Source organism: Balearica regulorum, chromosome 6 (genome assembly GCF_011004875.1).
Source record: "Balearica regulorum gibbericeps isolate bBalReg1 chromosome 6, bBalReg1.pri, whole genome shotgun sequence".
In the NCBI taxonomy this organism is placed as follows: domain Eukaryota; kingdom Metazoa; phylum Chordata; class Aves; order Gruiformes; family Gruidae; genus Balearica; species Balearica regulorum.
Window position 1 is genome coordinate 5769675 of NC_046189.1, and position 25554 is coordinate 5795228.

Consider the following 25554-nt stretch of genomic DNA (forward strand, 5'->3'; position numbering starts at 1 on the left):
ACTTTACAGGCAGATTGCTGATGCTAGGAAGTGAAACACTTTCTTTCCTTGTATTCTTGAGACAAGAATAAGAGACTCATGATGAGGTCCATCATGTCCCAGGCAGTATTCTCCACCAGGTTAGTACAAGGTCACTGCATCCACAATAACTGTATGGCCATTTACCATTACAGCCTCCACAGAGGACCTGCAATCATGATTCCTTTCTCAGAGTCAGTATCCCCATATCTCCATGCCCAAACTTTAACTCAATCTCTCCCTTACATTCTTCCTTCCAGTCTAAATTTTAAAATATAGGCCTCACCAGACTGGGCTGGATCAATAATTATGTATGTACTCACATCTCCTGCCTCTCGCTGCAGCTGCCCACTCCACACAAAGAAGCTCTGAGACAAGCCATTCAGAGGCATAACTGTCCCACAACACTGCTGAGCTGGGGGATAACTTGCCTCAAAACACAATTTATCCAAAACAAGTCCTCCTTTCTGTTGTTGAGGATGCTCTACCTTCAGAAATGGCCAGTCTTTTGAAAAAGCATCTGACTTCAGAGATACACAGTAGAAACGACCTTCAGAGGCTCGCATGCAAGGTAGGTTTTTCGTTCTGACAGTCTCCAGTATACTTTTTTCCATATCATTTGTGCTGCTTCTTTCATTATGAAAACAGGGAGAGGGGGATAGACAGGGTAAAGCAGGGCCACCTTTTTTTATTTCATATTTGCAATCAAGGTCTCTCAATACTTCCATATGTTCTTGTTCTCCCTGTTTTGTTTTTCAGGAGTCCTAGTTTTTGCTGTTTATTTCAAATGCATTGTTTTCCCCGGCCACCTCTGTAGTTCAACGGTTTCTTGTCCACTTTGCTTTTGATTTTTTAACCTTCCCCATTCCCCCTTCATTCCCTCCACTTTTTTCTCTCCCACACTATCTTTGTTCCACTTTGTTTTGACTCCACCTATAGCCCTTATAGTTTCTGCCTGTCTCTGTTTCTAAGCTACCTTTTTTAAGCTTAGCTTTTGCAAAGACATAAAAAAAGCCTATGTATTTTTATCAGCACTTCTGCTTTTCATCTTCACTGCCAAGAGCATCCTTGCCTGCCCAATAAATCAATATTTTATGAGCAAGCAACCTCTGAATCAGGAAAAAGGAAATGATTAACAAACAAGCAATTTTCCTAAATCAGAGCTTTTGAATTACGTCCTTTGCTTGATGGTATTTTTAAATAAATAGCATTATGTTATTTGAGTGGGAGGAGAGGGGTACGGCTGCTTTATTGGAATGTGTCAGGAAGCTGAAGCATGAAAGAGAGTCATTGGATTGGATTTTCCACTCTGGCTTAGGCACAGAGCAGCTTTGCTGCCCTCAGTGAAGTCCGGCTAGCGTAAAACAGGTGAGAGTCACAGAAGTGTCAAACCAGCTGTTCTGAGAGCAGAACCGGGGACCAGAAACTTTTTGGTTTAGATCCCTGGGCAGATGGGTTTTCCTCTATGAATGACCCGAAGCCACCTCTCCTTCCCCTGCAATATGAGAACAGAGTGCTCCACCTGCCTACAACAGCACAGCAGACAGCTAGTGAGGATTCGCAGAAAAGAAACCTTCACTGTAACTGCTGTCCTCTGCGATGTGTCCCAGCCTGGCACTAACAGCCAGCCTGCTCTGCCCTCAGGGCACTCCAGGCAGGAGTACCACCTACACCCTTCATCATCTCCACAACCCTCCACCACATCACCCTTCTTACTCCAGCAGGTCCTGCTCTTTGCTAGTGTCAGAAGGAAACAGTCCTGCCTAATCCTGCAGGTTGAGCCTCCCAGGTTTTGGATTTAGTCCTGGGTGCAGAAAGACTTCCCAAAATAAGATCCACTTTGCAGCACCGCAGTACGTTAAAGCCTGCGGTTCCCATGCACTAACGCCTCCACCACAAAACTCCTCTGCTTCTCCTCAGCCCTTTCTACTTTCTGATCTCGGCTCAGAGGCAGGACTTCTTGCATAAACCGTGAACACCAGAACTGAAGGCACAGATGGGTGGTTTACAGGAGGAAACACAGCAAGCCAAATCTGCCAATTCTCTGGCAAAACAGATGCTAGCCATTGCCAGCTATTAAGAAGAAAGCAGCCACGTTAGATTTCTCTCCTAGATTCAGCATTCCCTAAGTAAGAGTGAGCAGACCTGATGACCCCAAGAAAATGAGCCTGTTTCAGTGCAGTTTACTCCCTTGCTCTCCCTCCCTTCTGCCTCAGAAACACACATAGCTGACTGTCATTTGATTACTGACAGAGAAAGAAAATTGCCTTCATTTGCACCTTGTTTCAATTCAGTGTTTTGTATCTCATTATAACAACATCATTCATCGTCATCCCCCCCAGCAGGGTGGGTAGAAAAGAAGCAGTGATTATTTGGTGACATGATTCATTTGCCTTGGGCTAGCAGCTTAAATTAGGTTAGGGCACTTACTAATCCATGCAAAAAGGTAACTAGTTTTGTACAGGACAACCACTGTGCTGGGTACCTAGAGGGGAAATGAAACTGTGCATTTTTTCCTCTGCTACTCCCAATACATGATAAAGAAAAGATAAGAGATGTAGCTTTCAATGTGGCTAATAAGAAAGACGCAGTGGGAACCTCTATTCAAGCAGCACCTAGAAGGAAGGGTTTTCTCATTTCTCACTGCCATGGAGGCAGCTTAATATGGAGGAAACACACCCAGCTCACCACGAGGCAGGAAAGGTTAGAACTGACAGCCCAGCCCTGGGGATGTAACAGTTTTGCCATTTAATACCGTCACAGAAAATTGGCAAGAGTCAAACACCTAGCAGTGCTGCTTTCCAAACACTTGAAACCAGAATCTGCTGCGAGATAAGAAATTGCCAGAAGGCTCTGAGGCAGCTCCTAGAGATTTGGAGACACAACCAGAAGAAGGGGAGGCAGAGTAAGCCAGCAGAATTGCTCCACCACGTTTGAAAGGAACTGGATCAGAGAGCTGCAAACCGTCAGCACTGCTATGGAAATCAGGCTGCCTCTCTGCATGTACTGGACACACATCTTCATACCTGGATAATTTCCATTTACTAATAAAAGTAATGTTTAGCATTTATATTTCAACTTTCATGTGAAGAATATAAAGAAACATGCAAACAGTATGGTAGGGTGATGCTTATCTTAGAGATAGCGAAACTGACATGCAGAGGTTAAGGTGATGATGTTTAAGATCCAGTATTCTCACTACCTTTGCTCAAAGACAGCCCTTTAGACTTGCTGGAGACACTAAAGCCAGCAAGAGTGGAATCAGGATGATGTCTTTGAACACTGGAGTGCAAATAACCCTTCCAAAAGCTCACCAGAAATCCAGCACTAAAAAGAGAAGAAAAAAAAAATCTCAGTTCTGGCTATTCCCAAATACATGACCCAGTCCTACATCATTGCCTCCCATTTTCCCCTGTAGCATCACTTATTTTTCAAACACAGAACAAAAAGTCTTCCAAATATTAAACTCCCTTGCTGGTTTATAATCAATTCTGAGACAAGGGAAGACTAAGCATCCATGATTCCAGACTCCTATAATGCTCCTTTTTCCTAACAGTCACCTTTTCAAAATGACAGTCAGAAGTTTTAGAGCTTCAAAACCAGACAATTAGACTTGCACGCTGCCATAATCATTTAGTGGCTGTTCATCTCCTCGGAAAGCTGAAGTCCCCTGCACATTTTGCAGTTTATAAACAGTACAAGCCTCTCCCGAACCTTGCTTGTGCCTGTTTCAGCTTCCAGTGTTGATTTTTGTTGCTTTTTGTTTAAGATTCCACCCTGTCATCTTTGGAACTCCATCCACTCACTTCTTCAATAATAAACGATAAAAGGAAATGGAATAAATTCCCCTTAATGAGGAAATTTTCACCTGGCACAGAGGACCTGGGGAAATCTATTAACCGACTGGAGGAACACTGGCAGCATTGCAATTATCAGGAGAGCCTGCTTGCTTCAGCACAGCCCTCTCTTCCACTTGACTGGCTTTCATCTGATCCACCAGTTTAGGAGTAATGCTAAATAAACGTGCCGGCAGAAAGCCCTAGCTTCATACGGAAAGAAGCACTCTTCTTCTTGTCTCCTAAATCAGGATCTGCTTCATTTTAGGTATCTTGTCTAGTTTATGCCCATCCGCACATTACTTAGGCATATGTTAATGGGTCTTGATCAAAAGGATCAGGATTATTTTGTGAACTGAAGGCCAAAGTCTGAGCTCAGAGCGTTTGGGACAAGGCTATTGTATCAGTTAACATCTGCCCTGTAAGCCCACAAGCTCACCCCTGCAGGTTCACCTCTGGTTTATCTCACCAGCCATTCATGTGGCTTGGACACACAAAGGAGCTGCAAAGATGAGCACACTCTGGCTCAGCTCACCAGTCTTGAACTCAGCTCCTCCTGAATCTGGAGAGGGTGGATTTAAGCCCAGATTACAGTTTTGCTATGGCAAAGTGGATCAAAAAGCAAGAAGCGCTGGAACCAAAATGCCTAATGCCCAGACCTAGAGAGCTCCTCCTTTCTTAGTAGTCACAGACCTGGAGGGTTTCAAAAGCCTACTTGATCTCAGGCTGGATTATGTACAAAGACATATTCTTCCTCTTTTCCTCATTGTCCCGCTCTGCTTCAAGGCTCCTAGTGGCTTCCTTGATTGCTCCTGATGTTTTACAAGATTTTGAACATGCTACAATTAAAGTAATGAGATCGGTGTATAAATTCTCTCCCTGCTTCTCTTCTCAAGGAGACAGATTGTTACCATTTTTCCCCTCCTGAGAAACTCATGAGATGACTGACAAAAGGCTGTCAAAGGAGCGTTTAGGGAGGCAGGAGCTGTAAACCAACAAATCTCGCTCACGGAATAACTATCACTCCAGTGCTCTGCATCTTTAACATTCAGGTCCCTGGGCTAATAAATCTCATTGTGGACATCTTGATTTAAGTAACATGAACCTCACACTGTGCTCTAAGACCTAAATGACTCACACCTAGGATTAAGTGATGCGCTGAAGCAGCAGCTCACACCAGAACTCAGCCAAGAAATGGGTCATAGATGCATCCTCAAAGCCTATTTTCTACCCCTGGTAAAAGAGAGCTTTGAGGTCTTTGGTGGGATACCATGGTACAGACTCCCCTGCTTCTGGTACACACCAGTTACAGAGATTCCTCAATGGCTTTTAAATGGTGGTGTCTGTATATCCTCTGTATCAGGGAAAAAATGCATACTGAGTTTTTACAAATGTACAGGTGCTTTGAAAGAAAATACAGCTGTGAAATTACCACCAATGTCTCTGTAAGACACATAGAAAGTATCTTACATCAGATTCACACAAACAACAGTGCTGAATAGCTACTTTTATTATATTCTCCTCATGTACTGAATTCCTAATTTGTTCCTGAGTCTTTCCTGCCCCACAGTTCACAAAGAAGACAAAAGTAATCTTCCCAGTTAGTTAAAAGCGAGTACTACAAATACGTCAGGGATAGCTCCTCCAACAGTATAAATCAGTGCAGCCTCATTTAGTGTCACTGGACCCTGCTCTGCTTTATACCCACACAAGATGTGACTTATGCTCTCTGACCTGTCCCAAAAGCACGCAAGTCAGCAGAAACACTGCTTTTGAGAAGAGCGGGTGTACAACCACAACTGTGCAAGAGCACAGGTTATTGATGGCCTGTCTGATCTTTCCTTCCTGTATTGTTTTCCAGGTCACCTGCTGGAGTCAGGTTTTAATTCCAGCACCTGTATTTCTGTGGCTACTCTACCACAGACATGTTTTGAAATCAAGTCATGCTTCCAGCAAGCAGCTTTCAAAGCACACCTTTCACAGACCCAAGAACGTGAGCTTCAAAAAAGAATTCGCAATAAACAATTTCTTCCATGGGACACTGAGCAGATCGCCTGGCTATAGATGCTGGGCTGAAGTGGGTCTGCACCTTCCTCCTTTTTTCTGCTTTCTCCTCTATTAACCTGTGTCTCTCTAGGAGCGAGAAGAGCACTAAGGACCGCACTTACCCCTTTCAAGCAAACCACAGGCCAGGAGGTGTTTTCACTCAATGTCCGCAGAGCAAGGACACATTCTCCTCCAAAACAAAGCTCCAAAGTACAAAGTTATCATAACATGACTGGTGCCATCATTTCCCACTGCTAGCAGGCTTGCTAGTTTGGTATCCACCAAAAGTAAGATCTGCTGTTTTCATCAAGGTTAATTTGAAGAGCTGAGCTTTAAGGCAGGAAAGTTCAACTCACTGCTCTGCCAGACTGTCTGAGACTTTGGGTAAGCTTACCATCTCTATGCTTTGCTCCTCAACTGCAAAATGGGGGTTTATCATTCTCCTCTTTTCTCACTTGAATTCTATTTTACAACCTTTTATCAATATTGAAATGTTCCTCTTTAGGCAATATACTCACACTTCTGCCTGCTGCAAGATGGCCAATCTTCCCTGGGCCTGACTTGGATTTTCCCTCACAGTGAACTTGACCCCATTAGCTCTCCTTTCCCCCCCCCATCCCTACGGCCACATGCAAATGGTCAAAGAACAGACGCAAATTCCAAAAGAGGCCTTCCCTTGCACCCAGGCCACCAGTGTCTTGAGTGGAACATGCCCCAGATGTTACTTCCAAGTCTGGGCTTCAGCTGTGCTCTGGGGAAAGATGGTGTTACTGGACCCTACTGCAAATCTGACTCGCTCTGGACTGGGTCCATAACTCTGGCCTTAGAGTCACATCTCACTCCTCACTGCCTCAGACAGCTACACACAGTCTGTTCAAATTTCCATCTCCTTCACGAGCTGCCAATGTGATGAACAGCCAATGGGGTCACTCCAGGGCCTTTTCCCGCCATTTTCTCTCACGGGACAGGCGAGGCCAAATCTAGAGAAATAATTTCCTGATAACAGCATATCTTACTGCAGTGCCACTGCTCCATACACCATGGCCTATTCATGGACTGACAGCATGGGATGGTGCTTGCTCTTTCTCCTGTGTGTATGTATATGTGATTTTGTTTGTGTGTGTGCACGTGCATGCGGTGGGGAAGGTTGTAGTTAAGATTACATTACTGAAGGTAGGAAGGTAATCGGTCAAAACCAACAAAAACACAGCAATGTAAGTTTCCACTTAAAATGAAAAATACGTAGGTCACAGGAGAAACAGCAGAGGCACATGTTTGACGTGTGTGTGATATTGCTGGATGCTCTTGCAAGTACTCTCAAAATGGCTTTCTTTTCCCAGTTCAACTCAGGTCATTTGCTTTCCTGCAGCCAAATCAAACAACCTGAAACAGCTCTTTCTCCATCTTAGAGGCCCAGAGGCAGAGTCAAATGGAAACATTGCTGAAGCATGACAAAAGCTATACAGTTTCACCAGCACCAGGTCCAATCTTCTCTGGAAAGAAGTTTGCTGGGACAAATGTAAACAGGGCAGAGAGTGCCCTTCCCAGTCTCTACTGTCTCTGCACATGGCTGGCTTTACACCACTGAGAACGGACAAACATTTATAGGCCAGAAAGGTTTTTCCCCTCATAATATTATCCCATACAACCTTTCACGCATGGAAACAGATTCCCTGCCTAAATCGGTAAGGCCTTCTGCTCACCTCTGAATCACTGCACATGGCGAGGATGCAAGGCAGCACGCTGTGGGTGAGCACTGCTTGCTGAACTGCTCACAAAGGCCTCCACCTGTCTCTGATCCCCCTTCCCCATCTGTCTGTCACATCCACTTGTTCTAGCTCTAAATTTCCTCTTGGCAGAGACCATCTCCTTGTTACCAGTCTCTACAACAGCTCTGCAGGGCTCAAATCAAGACTCTTGGCAGAGACGTTTCTCCAACTGCCTCCAAAACCTTGCTGCAAAGAATCCCCAAACCAATCCAGAGACAAAAAAGATTTGACCAGAGAGTGAGCTTGTAACCAGCAACAGTGCCTGAGAACATGGCAACTACTTCTGGTTCTGGTAACTACTTCAACAACAGCAAGATTTACAGCAATGACGGTGTCACAGCTCATTTTTTTCAATTGGAAATAATCCTGTAGCACAGGTAAAACTCATGCCAGGTATGCTGGGGACTGGAAACAGCTGGCTGCAGGAAAAGCACATGTGTGCCAAGTCTCATTTGCATCACTCAATTAGCTTTTTCCCCTCGGCTATTGCAGAGATGTGTTTCCTGATGTGGCTCACTGGACTAGTCTCTTAGTTCAGGTCAGGAGTGTTTTTCTGTGGCTCTTTGCCTTTGTGCCAACGTGCCTTCAACATAACACAGCTGGACAGTCCATTGCCTCCCTCCAACGCAGGTTGTGAGGTACAACAGTTTCCTTAGGAAGGCCTGAGTAAGGATAGTGGAGTGAAAATCTGCCCTTATAAGTGAATGAGACTAAATGAATTTATACCACCTGCAATCCAAGTTGAATTGCATGAATCCACTTACAAGGGACACAACATGGGTTGTGTATGATACAAATGCAAGGCTGGATACTGCAAAAGGGCTTTCTGTAGCAGTCTGCTGCCTAATCACCAGAAGGATGAAAAACTACGTGGGATGGTACCAGCTACTGATCACGTTACTAGTAGGATTATCACCTGCCACCCACTACAGAGAAAGGGAAAGCAACCTCAGTGATACAGGACAGTTCGGCAAGATTGGTCTCTGTGGAGCGATGCTGGATTTATACCAGCTGAGGATGGGGGGCCAACCTCTGGGGTCCCAAGTGCATCACTCCATAGCATGCCACTCCAACAGCAAGGAATACAAACCCATTCTGGATATATTGTTTTTCTTCCTTAGGAGCTGCACGTATCTATTTAAGGCACTCGAGACAAATGCAACATGACACGGATGTTAAAGGGCAAAAACTTTTGCAGTCAAACAATAGATTTCTGTAAATAATCAAGCTACTCCTTCTCTTCGATATCTCCCTCCACATTTATTTTTGTTTAGCTCCAGATCCAGCTTGTTCCAGGGGGCAAGGGAGAGCAAGAGCTACTCAATTAAAACCGTGCAGCTGGTCAAAGAAGCAGAAATCACAGCAGATGAACTAACTAGCACCTTGGTGATATAGTGGCTATGGTGCGCTCCCATTGCCATCATGTGGTGAAATGTGGTTAACACAATGGGTACCCGAAGTGGAAAAGCCGGCCAACATCCAGCCAATAACTCAGCAAGGAGGTTCTCCAAATCTCGTAAACCATGAAGGGAAAGCTCAAATCAGCAAGAGGCTGGAACTGAAATACAGCCCAGCACTTTAATTTACTGCTATCTTTCCTGCTTAGTTTTATATGGTCATTTTTCTTGAAGAAAGAAGAAGATTTATATTTAAATATGTCTGGAATTATAGACGTTTGAGAGCACAGCACAAAAGCAACACATATTGCATGATCACAGCAAGGCTGAAAAGCTTAAAAATCAATTGGCAAGGCTGGAAAAAAAAATGCAATGTATTTGGCCCTCAGGTGTAGTAAGTCAGGACAAGTTCTGTGTTTGAAGCCTAACTCTATACGCGAGTGCAGCCTGCTGTTACTCGTTGCAGGCCATCCACATTCCCAGCCCTAGCATCAGAGATACAGTGAGGATTTTCCAAAATAATCGCTAACTTCCATAATCCCTGAGAACAGCCAAGATGCCTAAGCACTCAAATAAATTCTTTTACCAAAAAGAGTGTTCTCAGAAATTTCTTCTGTCTGGGTGAGGCAGTAAACTGGGTTTTAAGACAACACTGCTTACTTCAAGCTTACTTCAGCACCTGAAATAAACTTCTCAGCACCTGTGCTCAGGGCTTACCACAGGTTTCCGAGCAGAAGGATCCCCAGAAGGACCATTGTGTCCTAGAACAAGGCTGTTGTTTTTTCTTACCTGTTCACTTCCTTCAGGATCTTCTCCATGCTCACAATGCTGCGCATCTTATACAGGAACCACTTGCCAATCGCTGTGAGTTTGTGAATGACATCCACAGGGACTTCGTTATCCAAGGCCTGCCAAAAATAGGACAGCACTGAGCAGTCCCTTTAATACATGCTTCACAAATACAGATTTAGTCAGCAAATAGGTAGCAGCAACTATATAGCATAAAGACCTAAAAAGTGCTGTAGTCTAAGCTGGACAAATCACAGGTTCATCTTCCCCAGGATCCTGTCTGCCACAGCAACAGAAAATGTGCCTCTCAAGCAGTGTAGGGAGGCACCAGCCACTTCTGCACGTTTTGGTACCAAAACCTGGCTTCTGTTTGAGCAAGAGAGATAATTTGCTTTGCACAGAGCCAGCAACCAAACTTAAACTGATAGCAAGAAGGCTTGGCGGGCACTGAGTATGTGCCTTAACTACCTACAGCAAGGCACATTCAGCCTGCAGTGCCGACTCGTCCACCTGCATCCCTTACCACTCAAGTTGCCTAAATCTCAGCCCCACTGCTAACCTCCTAGCTGCAAATGTTAAACAGCAAGGCCCAGCTTCTCAGCTGTGGAGGAACTTTTTGCTTTGGAGCATAAATCTTGATTTACCCTTGAAATACAATGCTGAATTGAAACATATGGCCTTGAAATACCCCTGAAGCAAGGGAAAGTCCTGTCCTGGGTGACACACTGCAGCTACAGCATAACTCAGGCTTCTCTCTCTGTATCTCAAGCTAATTTTTTTATTATTTTATTTTTATCAAACTATTTGCAACCATGGGGTAAAAAGGAACCCCACATAGTTATTATTCAAACAATAATGTTTTACATGACCCTGCAGTATTAAAAAAATTCTCAGAGGAATATGCTTGAGAGCCCTCCAATACAATTGTATCGGGGGGCAGTTGTATCTTGATACATTGCAGTTGTATCTTCTATTACTGGTATTTCTTGGGTCTCACCAGTGGTGTACAGTTACAACTCTCCTGATGAAACAACTATAATCAACCATAATGATAATACCAGCACAGTATCTTTGCTGAGCTGAAGTAATCAGGCTCATTAATTTGTTACCACGCTTAATTGTTTTCTTGCAGGGCAGCATCCCTGGAACAAAGCCAGAGCAATGCCACTGAAGAAAACTCCAGCACTAATCCAGGAATTAATTTGGCCCACTGCACCCCAGCATTATTCCTCCGAGCTGTGGATGCAACCTTGTACGGTCACCGCATGCTTCAGCACTGTGATGTGGAGACTTTATGCCAGCTGAGAGAAATGCACAGGTCACTTCGGTGCTGTGCTCCAAGAAGGCATCACCCACGCAGACAAAGGATGGGTAACCGCTCTCATCGAGCACTGCGAAATACTGACACCGCCTTCTACCTTTTCTAAAGGATTTCCAGGCAGCTTGCCCGGGTCTCCCTCACACTATTATTCTCTTGTCCTGAGAGGTAATAAACTGCTGACTTGAATAGCCTGCTTGCTCACAAGCAGTGGTGAAAATCTCTAATACACGTTTTGCTCCTTTAGACTAACCAGTCACTTACACAGAGAACCTTCAGCTAGTGCTTGGCACTCAACAGCCACTGCTCTTCCAAATGCCTGCAAAGAGAAGCCTGGGGCCATCACAGTGGTCCCCGAGAACTGGCAATAACAAGGCTGGGCTTCTCACACATTTCTGAGTATAATAATGGTACGAGACAACTGGCAAGGCATCCCTCTCATCCTGATTCCTTAGTGCTTGGAGGGGGAGGTCACACTGCCACATTAGTGGAACGTGAGCAAGTCTTTCATCTGCCCATCTATTTTTACAAAATTTGTTCAGACTTGCATGTCTTGAGGACCTCCAACCTTCAGTCAAAGGTCCCTGAGCCGCACATACACACACAGGTAGCACGACCACATACACTTAATTTGCTTAGGAGACTATTTAAAAGTCCTAGGGAACTTCAAGAGAAATGGAAAAAAACCCCAAATGCCTTCCCCTCCTTAATCAGAGGAGGGACAGAGAAAATAAACCATCTCCACCCCTGTGACATAAATATGGAGACTGGGAGAGAAAAATGAGTTTGCAGATAGTTCTTGTTCCCATATCACCACACTACAGGGGCAAATCAGGTTTCTAGGCCGAAAATCCCTGCAGGATTTGGTCAGGGGCCCTGGACAGCACTCTGATGGCTTTACTCTATTCAAACTACATGAAGGAGTACAGCCTAAACATACAGTGGTAGAACGGGGAGGGAGCCAAAGCAGGATAGCGTGACTTCAGAGCCCTGCTCACCTTCAAGTCCATCCCATCCAGTAGACACTGGGCCCATGCTGGGAAGCCAAGGGGTTTACAGGACTGCCTTCACACTGTGAGTCACAACCTGGTCTCCAGGCCGAGCAACGGAGGGCAGCTCAGCTGCCCGTGCTGTCTGCAGGGCTGGAGCCCTTGTCCCTTCAAGTCCCATCCCTGCTCCTCACCAAAGAAAGTATTTAGCTGCCTGTGGACAGGAGCACAAGTGTGAACTAGCATGTCTGTAGTGTGGACAGCTAGGAGACCAGGGCCCTGGTGTGAAATGAACATGGATTGAATCTACAGCATAAGTCTTCGGAGGCCACTTGTATACAGTCCCTAAGAGGGCCCAGAAAAGATCTGATACAACCTGAGCAGCCCTGCTCATCAGGCACTCTGACCAAGGAACAAGTCTCTTCTATTTCAGTCTCTCTTCTAGTGCCTTCTTTTACATTACAACAGGGAGTCCCATTACAAAAGCAAAAGCTCTGAATGGCAGCTGAACTCCCTTCCCTTTCACCTGAACAGTTACTGTTTTCATCATCCAACAGACAAAGGAGAAAAAGTAAAAAGCCTTGGAGCATTGACTAGTGGGGCTTGGGGGGGAGGAGAAGACATACAATGAAGCTCCATCCTGTTTCAAACAAAGCTGACAGCTAACAGGGACTAACTGTTGGCTTTTAAATGTCAGCAAGCTGGAAAGGGATTTCCAGGCAGGCAGCCCCAGCTGCCAGAAGTACCTCTTACTGATATTGTTTGCCTCAGTTATTAATGGGGACGAATTAGTGCACTGTGTCAGACAGAGGCAGCTCTTTATAGGGAGGGATTAAGACTTTGATCTTGCTTTTTTCAACAGCTCCCAGTGAAAATGCCACCAGCTGGGAACACCCAGAGTATTCAGTGGGGCCCAAACTCACCTTCATCTCCCCAGATCCCCTGTGTTAACATGGGGCTAGGATTAACCTTTCATAAAAGCTGAGCCACTCGGAGAGACAAGAAGCAAGATTCTTCTCTCAGTCACAAGAGAAAGCTATAATAAAGACCAAGCACAGCTGCTGAAGGATGTTCTACGCTTATGAAGACACGCATTTCCTCAGCTTGAAAAGTGAGAGTCAACAGCTGGACAAGCCACACATTTATAGAACATCTTGTGCTTTTCGTTCAGGCCATTTATAAGAGGAACAGCTATGTGAAAACCTTTTTACAAATACAGTACAACCTCAGCTCCCCACACTTGTGGAGAATGTAATGAGATGTATCTACACATGAGCACAAAGGGCTTAAAGATGCCGCCACACAAAGTCAGGGGCACAAAAAATAGTAGCTAAGCATTCCCTGGCATGAAGGTTTGCAATCTTAAGGAAAAAAAAAAAAACAACAGGTAAGTATGAGCTATAAAAGACAGCTGTCATCTTCTCTTCATAGAGGGTATGGACAGATGGACAAGTCAGCTGCAGCAAAACGAAAATGTGAAATTGCATCTACCTTATAAAGTAACTTACCCCACATTTACCTTGTGATATACACAGCCCAACACTGTGGAGCTGAAGGAAGAAATAATTTCACACCCTAGCTCCCCTCACAATAACACCCCCAGTTATCCAGACTCCTTGAAAGATGAAGCAATTTGCCCAGTGAGGAGAGGGCTTAAAAGAATGCTAGGAGAAGTTGAGTTTATTTCAAAAAACAGGGGATTTCCTGTATGCTAAATTTAACATATAGTTTTATTTTTTTGTTTGTTTCAAGCCCATACCAATGCAGCCATTGCAAAAGGACAGTGGTCTCAAAGACTGTAGCTTGCCATTCTTCATCATCCTTTGTTTCAGTTCTCAAAAGGATCTTTATTTTTTCCTTCCTCCTTTCCTATAAATTAATGGTAATCTGCAAAACTGACCAACTTTGACTGACATACTAGTGTAAATCAGGGCTAAACATTAGCCAATATTTAGCAAACAATTATATCATAGGAACAAGCAAAGGAAAGTGATCCAGGTCTCCACCAACACTCAGCTACAAACTGGAGTGCCACGACACAGGAACACACCTGCTGCTGAATGCAATGAGCATTGGCTTAACATTGTACCAAAAGGAAAACACATCACCTGAACACAAAAGATGCAGGAAAATACACATATCAGGAGGAATTAAGTCATATACCCAGCCAGCTATTATGTTCTGCAGAGGAAATTACACGTGATAGAGAATATCTGTACTTCAACAGCGAACATCCCACACAAGGTGGTCCCAGTGTGCAAGGGCGTGAAGAATCTGTCACACAGCGAAGCAAGGGCGTGAAGAATCTGTCACCTTAGCTGACCCAGTCTGGTAGCTGTAATTCAAGGGAGACAGGTCAAGGGCTTCCTATCTTTTGTTACCTTGGCTATTGCGTATATCCGAGTGCTGGACGGCTCACAGAGTTCCTTCTGGAGATCTACGATGGCTGGCCAGGCTTTATTCATGGGCAGATGTGAAGTGAAGCCATCTACAGATGGGTGGCACATTCTCAGGGCCTTTTGGAAGCTCTCTTCAAAAGTGCGTCCAATAGCCATGACCTGTAACAGAGAGCACTTCCACATTAGCTATGGTGAGCTGCTGCCTAGCTATCCCCTGAATAACACAGGTGCAAATTTAAACCATGAAGATAGACATACAGAAAGATTGCAGCCTTTGGACCTCCTCCCTGAGACAGCCATGTTGGCTTTAAGTCAGGCACAGCTGAGTGAGCCTTGGGAGTCCCACTTCTAGGCCTGACTCTGCCAATATTATCAACAGGGAATTTCAGACAAGTGACTGCTTTCTGCTTTCATCTCCCTATCTGTAAAATACAGGAAGCCACTGCTCTCCTCTGTAAACTGCTTTGAAGCACTTTAGTAGAGGGAAGCATTATGCAGCAGCATGGGTGTAGTAATATAGAAGGATATTTCTGTTTAACAGCCTGTTAGAGATAGAAACGCACAGTGGGAATTCTAAGGTTCAGAAGAAATCTGCTCTGCTTCCTTTAAATTACATGTAACAGTGACTCTCCCCTGTGAGGGCTCTCTTAAAGGATTACTCCTCCTTGGCATAGCAGCACTTGGGTTTCCCTCCTTCAATCTTGACATCACATCTAATAAGAAAACAAACCTTTCTCTGTGGAAATCTGTGAGGTAACAGAGCCCTTTCTCAAATTTCTACTTTTTTATTTCCCAGTGCAGTGAAACCCTAACAGCATAAAAATCTTCTCAAACACAATGCTGAAAAATGTCAAAGAAAAAAATAACATTGTTTTCTCTTTTCTCACAGCTCCAGGCCCACTGCCCAGCACAAGAGAGCTCAGGAAAAACCAGGCCAGGCCAGACCATTCAATTAATAAAAATGCAGTAGGTGCTCGATCTGGCTTCAATTTCAGGCCTCAGGAGACAACTGTGCCATACTAATAGAGACACAGCAGCAAGAAGCTCTTTGCTTCAAAGACACCCTCTCGTACTCACAGGTCTCAGAGACTAACCTTTTTGCTGAGTACCTCCACCAGCTGCCAACTGTGTCTCTTAAGCTTCTCCATCCCTGTTTCAGTTCACCCCCCAGCAGTCATAGACCTGCACAGTTGGAGCACTGACTCTTCTTTTCCCCCCCTCCCTTTACCCAGCATGCCGCCTTGAGGACAGGGGGTTCGTGCAGTTCTGCTTTTGTGATATACGACCACTGGAAGGACTTGATACTTCCTCCCCTAAATGTGTACGGCCAGGGAGCGTTTACAGCTGATGGTACATAACGCAACTGTATTTAGGAACCCCAACTCTACAGAACAATCCAAAAACCCCTAAGGAGAAGAGGTAAGCATCAACTTACTGAAAAACACACCTCATTGTCATTAAAAGCCAAAACTGCCACTGGAAAATCAAGTTCTAATTAATCCTTCCAGTTTTGATGAAGGCTTGTTGTCTGAGCAAGGTAGAATTGATGTTAGGTCAAAATAATTTCATAAAATAGCTACTTGAAAAGCATTAGGAAAAAAATACACAATTAATTATTTTGCTTTGGTAGCTGATATGTAATTAACTAATTAAGTGGGTAATTTACCCATTTTGCTTCATTTCTCTCCTCTTAAATATGGTTTGAAAATGCTGTTATTGTCCCAGACACCTTAAAAATCAGGGTTTAAAAGTGACACTGTCATGTTCCAGATATAAGAGACTTAATCACTAAGAGAAGTCAAAACTTCAGAGCAAGATTACAGGTTGTGTTTGGATTTCAAGAGCAGAAGTAGGCTGAGATTTGGCACATGGTTTAACAGAGAGGACAAATAACTATGGGAACAAGCAAGAGCTGCGGCTCACTGGCATCTCTGAAAATCTGAACAGACTCTTGAAATTATACTCTAATTAACCACCACTACAGAACCCCAAACAAAAATAACTCTGAGGGTCCTGAAGTCAACGTCAGGTGATCAAAAGTGGCCTCTTCCCTTAGGAGTCAAACCATTTATGAATCCACACTATGCCTTCCAAGATTACACGGTCCTAACTCATTTCAATTAAGAATAGTACTGGATAAAAATCACTTGACCTGAATAAATACCTTCAAAAGCCATTAGGTCCCTGAAGATAGGTATTCTGAGGGTTTCCAAGAAAGAACAATGACTTTCCCAAGTGGTGGAATGGAAGGAAAGGAGAGGCTTGCACTCACCTCTCCCACACTCTTCATGGAGCTTCCAATCCGTTTGGATGTATGCTGAAAACGGTCCAAATCCCAGCGGGGTATCTTGGTAACAACGTAATCCAGGCTGGGCTCAAAGCAGGCAGAGGTTTTTCCTGTCACCACGTTCTTGATTTCTGGCAAGGGGATCCCCAAGGCAATTTTGGCAGCAATGAATGCTAATGGATACCTGCCATAGAGGAGAAGTGGAGAACAGTAGAGTGGGAAGTACTTTGCTTTTGCAAATCCCAGGAGTGGATCAAATTAAACAGATGTGAGGTGATTTTCCCTCCTCAACAGAACGGAAGGTTACTGTGCTCAAGCGCAGCAGGGCCCATCCAGCTTCCTACCTTAACACATTGTAGAACTGCCTACCTAGACCTGGGACTTGCTTTATTATCTGCAAAGCCACCATTTTAAGTATCTGTCACACCAACAGTGAGACCATATAAACAGATATGTTTTGCTGCAAGTCTGTCATCCAAAAAGAAAATAATCAAACGCCCACTGTCCAACATCATGGCTTATCTCCAGTCTGCTATGGCACTTCAACAACCACAGGAGCTGTTGAGAACTGCAAATTAGAGATTAATTTGTGCCTCTCAACAGCATCTGCAAAGTGCAATTAAGAAGCCAATTTTTAAATAGCCTGCTCTGACCATCCTTATCTTGATTAGTTTATGATTAGCCAACAAAACAAAGGCAGCTAGCAAAAGCATTTGCATCAATCTGACAGACAGCTCATTAATAACTGTGTCCTCTGGGTCCCAGAGATGATTTGCAGCCAACATATGGATACAGTGGCTATGCTTTGTAAGGACAGCTATTAGATTTCCCCTCGCATACCTCCTGGGAGTTTCTTCCATGAGTAGCAACAGCATTGGCAGGCTGCAATGGACCTGGAGGGCTCACTAACCCCTTCTTCCATCTCCCAGCCGGACCGACTATCCAAGGGTCAATCCTAGCAGATGCTGACAAGAACTGTTCTTAGAAGCTCCCCATACAGAAATCTGCACCTTACTGACCTGACTGCTCCAGAGTTCTCCCTAACAGCCAACTTTAGTCTTCCTTGCTGCAAATTAAGCCTGCACCTCGTCTTTACTGCATGGAGAACAGATGCAGGAACTCTTCTTCGTTGCAGCTGTCACTTAGGTATTTTAATAATACTCTGATCCAAGTCCCTTATCATAATTCTCTCTTTCTGTTCTTCTCCCCTCAGTTTTTGTTTCTTCATTTGTTTTTTCTGTCGCATTTTGGTTTTTTTTAAATAATCTTACCCTGTTGCCTTGGAGGCCAAAGCTGAACTTCTCGAGAGTCTGGCATTAACTTCAATGACGTAATACTCCAGAGAAGTCGGATGCAGAGCAAACTGGATATTACACTCTCCCACAATGCCCAAATGTCGGACAACTTTGATGGCACGATCCCTCAGCATCTGAAATTCCTCATTAGTGAGTGTCTGGCTTGGAGCCACTACAACAGAATCTCCTGTGTGTCACAAGGTAGCAGAGAAGGAAAATGAGAAGCAGCTCAGCGGCAGTAAATTCTAGCAAGACAGGTCACTTTCTTTGCTAACCCATGGCTAATTATGAAGTTAGCACAGACATTCAAACCTGTGGATGTACAGTTGATGAAAAGCACATAGTTAGAAGCCCAGAGTTGGAGAAGCCAGGCAATCTTACGGAAAACAGGATCATAGGGGTAGGTTTAGCATAACAATATCTGTTTCACACCCTAGCTGGCTGTATCTAAGACCTGAAGAGTATTTCTACAGCCCACTTGATCAATCACAAAACTACATCAATAACAGCAGGTAGAAAGGCACTGCATAAAAAAGAGTTAATCAGCCATTTCCAGTGACCTACCCTGTGCCCAAGCCTACCTGTGTGAACTCCCATAGCATCAATGTTTTCCATATTGCAGACAGCAATACAGTTATCAGCAGCATCTCTCACAACTTCATACTCTATCTCCTTCCAGCCAACAACTGACTTTTCCACCAGAATTTGGTTAGTCATTGCAAATGCCTGGGAATATGTTAGGGAAAATATACAGTAAAAAAGAAAACATTATTAGAACATGTTCCGTATTTAAGACTTCTGTGGCTTATCTCCAGACGTCCCAGACCAACATGAAAATTGAAAGATGAAGATAAGTGAAGTTCATAGCACCAATGACGAACACTTTATATTTCTATTTTTAAAAAAAAAAACAAATTTGCACTAGCTTCATTTGAAAGGCACAGAAAATATTTATGTGTTCTGATGGGAAAAAAAAGGCAGGGCATGCGAGCTTGCAATGGCCTATAAATAACAAATAGGAATATAAAAACATCTAAGGCTTCAATCATGCAACAGACACATGCTTTTGTTTGTGTATGTGGGCAGCCCCATGGACTTCAATAGCAGAACTCTGCAGAAATCTAAATGACTAAGTGATGGGGAGTGTGGGTGCCAGGAAACACTACGTAATTAATAGCACTAATAATGCTGCTTATCATTGGCATACTAACCAGAAGCAAGATTCGTGATTTATTCTTAAACTAATCTTGAAAGCACTCCTCAGCGCAAAATGAAAAATACAGTTTGTTGGTAAATGAGCATAATCTAAGTGAATAAATGTCCTTAATACTAGCAGATAAAAACCATTAATCAATTCTCGCTTAAAATCCTAGAAAGTAATGGGCACATTATCAATCCATCCCTTAGCAAAGGTTCTTGTTTTAATGCTGCCCATGAATCAGTCTTCAGTCTGGTCCCCTCTGTAGTTAGCTCAAGCTGTTATTCAAATGTTGCCCTTAGCTCAGCTGCCAAACTCGCACACACACACAAAAAAAGAAAAAAAAAAAAAGAAAAAGAAAAAGAAAAAAATAGTTTCAGGAGTGGCACTTCACACCCAGCCTAAGCAGGCACTGAATTTTTGGTGATGTAGTGGGAACACCTAACCACACTTGTAAAACCATCTGCGCTGCTCCTGTGTTACTGTCTATTGCCTTCTCTCACTCAAATTGAGTAGACTCAGGAGATAAGAACTCAAGGCCAGGTTACTTGAACTAGCTGCTATGAAACATCCATAGGTGTTCAGTTATCTCAATTATATACAATTCAGATTCCAGTGTCTGAAAATCCAGTTCACAGAGTTAATACAGATCATCTTCATAACTGAAGAGAATTTCTGCTGGGCTGTGGAAATGAGTGTCCGAAGTTGAGCTAATTCAACAAGACCCAAATTGTTTTTGACTGTAAATTTTGGAATATCAATACCAAACTGGGAGGTGCTGTTGACTCTCTTAAGGAACACGAGGCCTTGCAGAGGGATCTAGATTGATTGCAGCATTGGGTTATGATTAATGGGATGAAATTTAACAAGTCAAAATGCCAGATTCTGCACTGGGACAGAGTAACGCCGAGCACAAGTATAAACTGGGAGAGGAGTGGCTGGAGAGCAGCCTTGCACAAAGGGATCTGGGGTGCTGGTTGACAGCAGCTCAACAGGAGTCAGCAGAGTGACCTGGCAGCCCAGAGGGCAACCTCCATCCTGGGTGCATCAAACACAGCGTAACCAGCTGGTCAGAAGGAGTGATTGTCCCGCTGTATTTAGCATTGGTGCAGCCCCACCTGGAGTGCTGTGTGCAGTGCTGGGCCCCACAGTTTAAGAAGGATGTGAAGGTCCTTGAATACATCCAGAGGAGGGCAACAAAGCTGGTGGAAAGGCTGGAAGGAATGTCCTGTGAGAAGCAGCTAAGGACTTTGGGCTTGCCTCATTTGGAGAAAAGAAGGGTGAGGGGTGACCTCATGGCTCTTTACAGCTTCCTGAGGAGGGGACGTGCAGAGGGAGGTGCTGAGCTCTTCTCCCTAATATCTAGTGACAGGACATGTGGGAATGGTTTAAAGCCACACCAGGGGAGGTTTAGACTGGACATGAGGAAGCATTTCTTTACCAAGAGGCTGATCAAACACTGGGACAGGCTTCCTAGAGAGGTGGTCAATGCCCCAGGCCTGTCAGTGTTTAAAAGGCATTTGGACAATGCCCTTAAAAACATGCTTCAACTTTTGGTCAGCCCTGAAGTGGTCAGGCAGTTGGACTAGATGGCCATTGCAGGTCCCTTCCAACTGAAATAGTCTATTCTATTCTACTCTATTCATTAAAAATGCTGAAGCTCTTTTAGTATCATTTTTCAGAAAATGAAAACATTAACATAGAAAGTAAACCAGGATCAGACTTCTGGTAGAAAAAAAGTTTCAGAAACATGAAAAAATTTCTAAAAATATGAACTGCTCCACTCCTAAAATTTTACAGAAAATAAGATCTTTATAGAAAGCAGCTGTTTTACAGATTTCAGGCAAAAATGGAGATGTTCAAAAGCACTTAAAAAAAAACCCCACCAAGAAATGCTCATCAAAACCGGTTTTTCCTACTGAAAAATGTTTTGATATAAACCTTTCAGACAGCTGCACTCCCAGGGTTTCTGTATGAATTTCTGCTTTCTCTAAACACAGCCCATGTTGAACCTGGGCAAGCAAAGTATTTCCAACGTTGGCCATCAATCTGTAAGATGGGTTTACTGCAGCCACTGCCACCTCTTGCATCCGTCAGTCCTGTCCACTGAACCTCCCTGCCACAGACACCACCTGAGCAGATGTTTGTCCAGCACTGAGCACACTGGACCCGAAGTCTGCATGACAGAAGTGTGGAGGAATACAAAAATGTCATTTTGACATAAAGCTCCTACTGGCATCAGCAGCATTTCTTTCTAGAGATGCATGAAAGATTAAGAGGCTCAGCAAATCAGGAAAAGACAAAACCAAGAATTTTAGAGACCAACGGACAGAGATTTATTTCCTATAATTCTGCATTTTTGCCAAGGAAAAAAGCTTTTGTTTTACCCCATTATCTGTTTACTTTTCACAGTAAATTTATAAAAAATAATCCCAGATTTCTACAGAAAAAGAGCTGTCTCTTCATAGCCAGAGACAGCTGGCAGATGTCAAATTATGAAATTGCATCCTGTTAAATCTCTACATGAGTTTCTGACCTAGCAAAAATACCATCTTTAGACAGAAACACAGCAGAGGCCCAAGCCTCCCAGCTCTTCTGTCTCTGGTACTACATTATCACCCAGCATATCGCAAGCATTTCCTTGTGCCATTTACTCCTGAAAGTAGGTGAATATAGTCCACTGTGTTTCTTTTCAGACCAAAATTGCTGAAACACTTGCTCAAATTATGACTTGTTTCTCATGAATTTAACAGATCTGTCATTTAACCATTTTCATTACCCAAGTCAGCAGGAATTATGAAAACAGGGCATTAGAAGAATCAAGATAACATTTCACAGATAAAGATGAAAGGTAGGGTATGTACAATTCCAGTGTCTGTGACTATTAGAAGAATATCTAAGAAAATCAGATATTCAGCTCAATTCCCAGAGCTTGCAATTGCAGACATACCTTCGTACCAAGGTCCAGCAAACTTTCCTTATCAGGACATATGCCTGATCCCAGACCACCAAGGGCATAAGCAGAACGTATCATGACTGGGTAGCTAATCTTTTCGGCTGCCTTCAGAGCATCTTCAATCTTAAAGGAGAGGGGAATACATTTCAGAGATATGATAACAATTAAGATGAATAAAGTCTTCAACTCTGGTTACACAGTTAACTGGAAATCCCATCAATAAGACACTAAGCTGTCTGAAGATAAAATGAAAAGAATAAAAGTTGGCTTTGTAACGTTGCTTTGTTCTGCCAAACAGCAGAAAACTGGAACATGGACTCAAGGAGGTGACTTCCGTCCTTAGTTATGTGTGGACTTCCTTGCTGAGTTTCCATGGACAATGTACTTACCTGGTCTGTCTTCACAGACTTTAGCATGAAAGAACCTCTCCAACAGACATCCCAGTTTAAGACCTGTTTTGTGTCCTCCAAACTGAAACAGGCCTTCCCACTGAAGCAATTTTTTGTTTTCACACTCCTATCCTCACAAAGGATTTTAGGACTGCTGATTTTGAGGACCTGAAATCCTAAGTCTAAATGGCTTGTGCAAGAAATTTAAAAACAAAACAAAACAAAAGTAGCCACCGAAATGTTATATATTTTTGTCCTGCAGCACAGAAGTCACCTCAATCTAATTTACTTCTCTCGTCAATGGGTAAATTAGCTTAGGCTTTCCAAGTGCTTAATTGCATTTTCACTCATTTTAAATCACGGTGAACCAGCATCAATCACTGTGGAGTGCTGATGAAAGCATACAAATTACAGTACCCACAGTTGTATTCAGCTTTCACTCAACAAAACTAGAAAAAAAATTTTAATAACTCAAATGGACAACAGTAATAGCAATCACATCTTCAAAATTGTCTGATTTACCGATTCCACTGCAAAGCTAGGAGCAATCTTTTCATTTAGCTCAGTCAGTTTATCGGAAAAAAGCTTTCTATCCTCTGTAGCCATGATGGATTCAACTGATGTACCTAGGACCTTCACACCATACTCCTGCAGGACTCCTTGCTTGAAGAGATCCACTCCTGCAGAGCAAACAAAGCCACAGTTTCAGAACTGATGGTAGATGACGAAAGTACTCAGAAGATACCTGACTAGTTGACAACTTGTCTGGTATCATCAACAGCTAATTTTATTATTCTTTATCAGTATTAGAGCCATGGCCTAAAATCTATGAAAATTGGGACTATTAGTAAAGTTATTGCTTGGCCATCTTCTGCGACATGGTTGGATACTGTGGCAAGAAGCTAAATGAAGGTAAGTTTTTCTTTTGATCTCTGCCTCAAGGTGGTCTGAATATCCTCAATTCAACTATGATAACTAAGACTTAAGCCGCAAAGCAGAATATATGAATTACTTTTAAGCATCAAAACCAGCAATTAGATGTTATGTTCACAGCTTAGCAATTACTCCCCCATGGTGAGTATCTCTGCCTGTATCATTTAGTAACCTGGGCAATGTATGAGGCACATGGGTCTTGCACGTCTGCACAAATAGAGTCTGCTGAACACGTGGTGCAAACCATGAGCTTGCCTGCCAAGGTGCCTGTATCGTACTTACCACAGTTGAGAGCAGTCTGGCCACCCATGCCCAGAATTAATCCATCGGGACGCTCTGCCTTGATGACCTCTGTGACAAACTGTGGAGTGATGGGGAGGAAGTAGACAGCATCAGCCTGCTTTAAGCCACTCTCATTGGTCTGCACCGAAGCGATATTAGGATTCATGAGGACAGTTTTCACATTTTCTTCCTGAAAAATGAAAATCTGCATTAAAACTAGGCATATGTGGAAAAAGAGCTAACAGAGTAGCAGCAAAGAGAGATGGGGTTCAACAAGCAATTTACCAACAACGGAATTTAGAAAGCCCTATGTACTCTCCCATAATGCACTTCTGATATCCTGTACCAGGCTGAGCTAACGTGGTTTCTTCTCCTTCCTTGGATAACTTAAAATACTGCCTTAAAGACTGGCTGTAAATTTCTGCTGACCTTCGTTCCCACTGAAGCATACTTTTCCAAGGAAATGGATGGAAGAGGGAAGGGAAAGAATGATAAAATTCACTGACTGAGGAAGTCCCAGCTCCACAGGTTTTTACTCTGTAAAAGAGGCACCCATTTAATTGTATAGGACTGAATATTCAACAGCACCTTCTTATAACAAACTGGCATCCAACAGACTAGGAAATTCATAGCAGAATGAATCAGAACATCCAGCAGTGAGACTCAATGTTGATTATTCATAGCAAAACACAAACAAACAAAAGAAGTCTAAGAGGAAAGAAATCTCTTTTGCCTCCTGTTAATTGTCCCTGTTCTCTCCCACCCATGCTCTGCAGCTTTCCCCTGGCAGTCGCTGACCAACTGCCTTCTCTCTCCCATGCAACCGTAAATCACTCTGCCAGAGGCAAGGTCAGGAAGTGCAAGACTGCCGCTGGAATTGCTGATTAGCCTGCAGATCAGAGCAGCTGGCTGGTGGCCACAGGAAGGGAAAGGGCACTGTGGGAGGTCAAGCTAGGGAGATTTTTCATTAAAAAACTCACTTTCTTGCACAAACTGGAGCTGAGTTTGAAGGACAAAAGAGGGGGGGAAAAAAGAGAGAGAGATGCCTCCTCTACAACTCAGGTAATTATCTGCACTCACCAACTCTGGGATCCTCCACTCCTAACCTGTTTTTGTTTTCCTGATGACGCGGCCGATTTGAACTAGTAGCTAGCAATAGCAATACAGGACACAAGCAAAGCATATACAAGATGTGCTGTAACACCGGGACCAACCCAGAGCAACACCAGATTATATTTAAGATTACTGTAATTGATTTTTTTCCTTCCTTGACTCCAGGGTCAGCACAGGAATAGAACGGCCCTGACGTCAGAACGGTCCCAGAGCCACTCACAATCATCACCTCATCTGAAGGCAGCTGCTACATCTGCTCTGAATCTGTCAGACCTCTACAAACCTCTACAAACTCTCCTTCTTCACATGAGGTTACATATGAACTACGGAGCCCAGGTAACTTATATTACCAGTAATAACTCCATCACTGGAGTACTGCTATGCTTCTACACCTTCTCCTAGCACAAGCTTTTCCCCTAACACCCTTTCTAGGTACTTTGCACTTCTGCAGCATGAAACAACCAGAGCAAATTAGACCCCAAAACCCACCATGTGAGTGCACTATGCAGGACGCTTCAGCATGAGCACCATTTTAAATGC

The 25554-nt window shown here is 43.6% G+C and overlaps 1 protein-coding gene across 1 annotated transcript in view; it reads right to left on the minus strand.

Moving 5' to 3' along the window:
• The window catches only part of CPS1 (carbamoyl-phosphate synthase 1), a 100307-nt gene that overhangs the window by 38496 nt on the left and 36257 nt on the right, over positions 1-25554 (minus strand). Inside the window, exons 15-22 of the mRNA XM_075755747.1 lie at positions 23902-24091; positions 23209-23366; positions 22292-22420; positions 18725-18869; positions 18120-18330; positions 16834-17032; positions 14544-14720; positions 9856-9974 (exon numbers count right to left, since the gene is read on the minus strand). Of these exons, the coding sequence (XP_075611862.1) occupies positions 9856-9974; positions 14544-14720; positions 16834-17032; positions 18120-18330; positions 18725-18869; positions 22292-22420; positions 23209-23366; positions 23902-24091 (1328 nt within the window). The remainder of the gene's footprint in view (positions 1-9855; positions 9975-14543; positions 14721-16833; positions 17033-18119; positions 18331-18724; positions 18870-22291; positions 22421-23208; positions 23367-23901; positions 24092-25554) is intronic.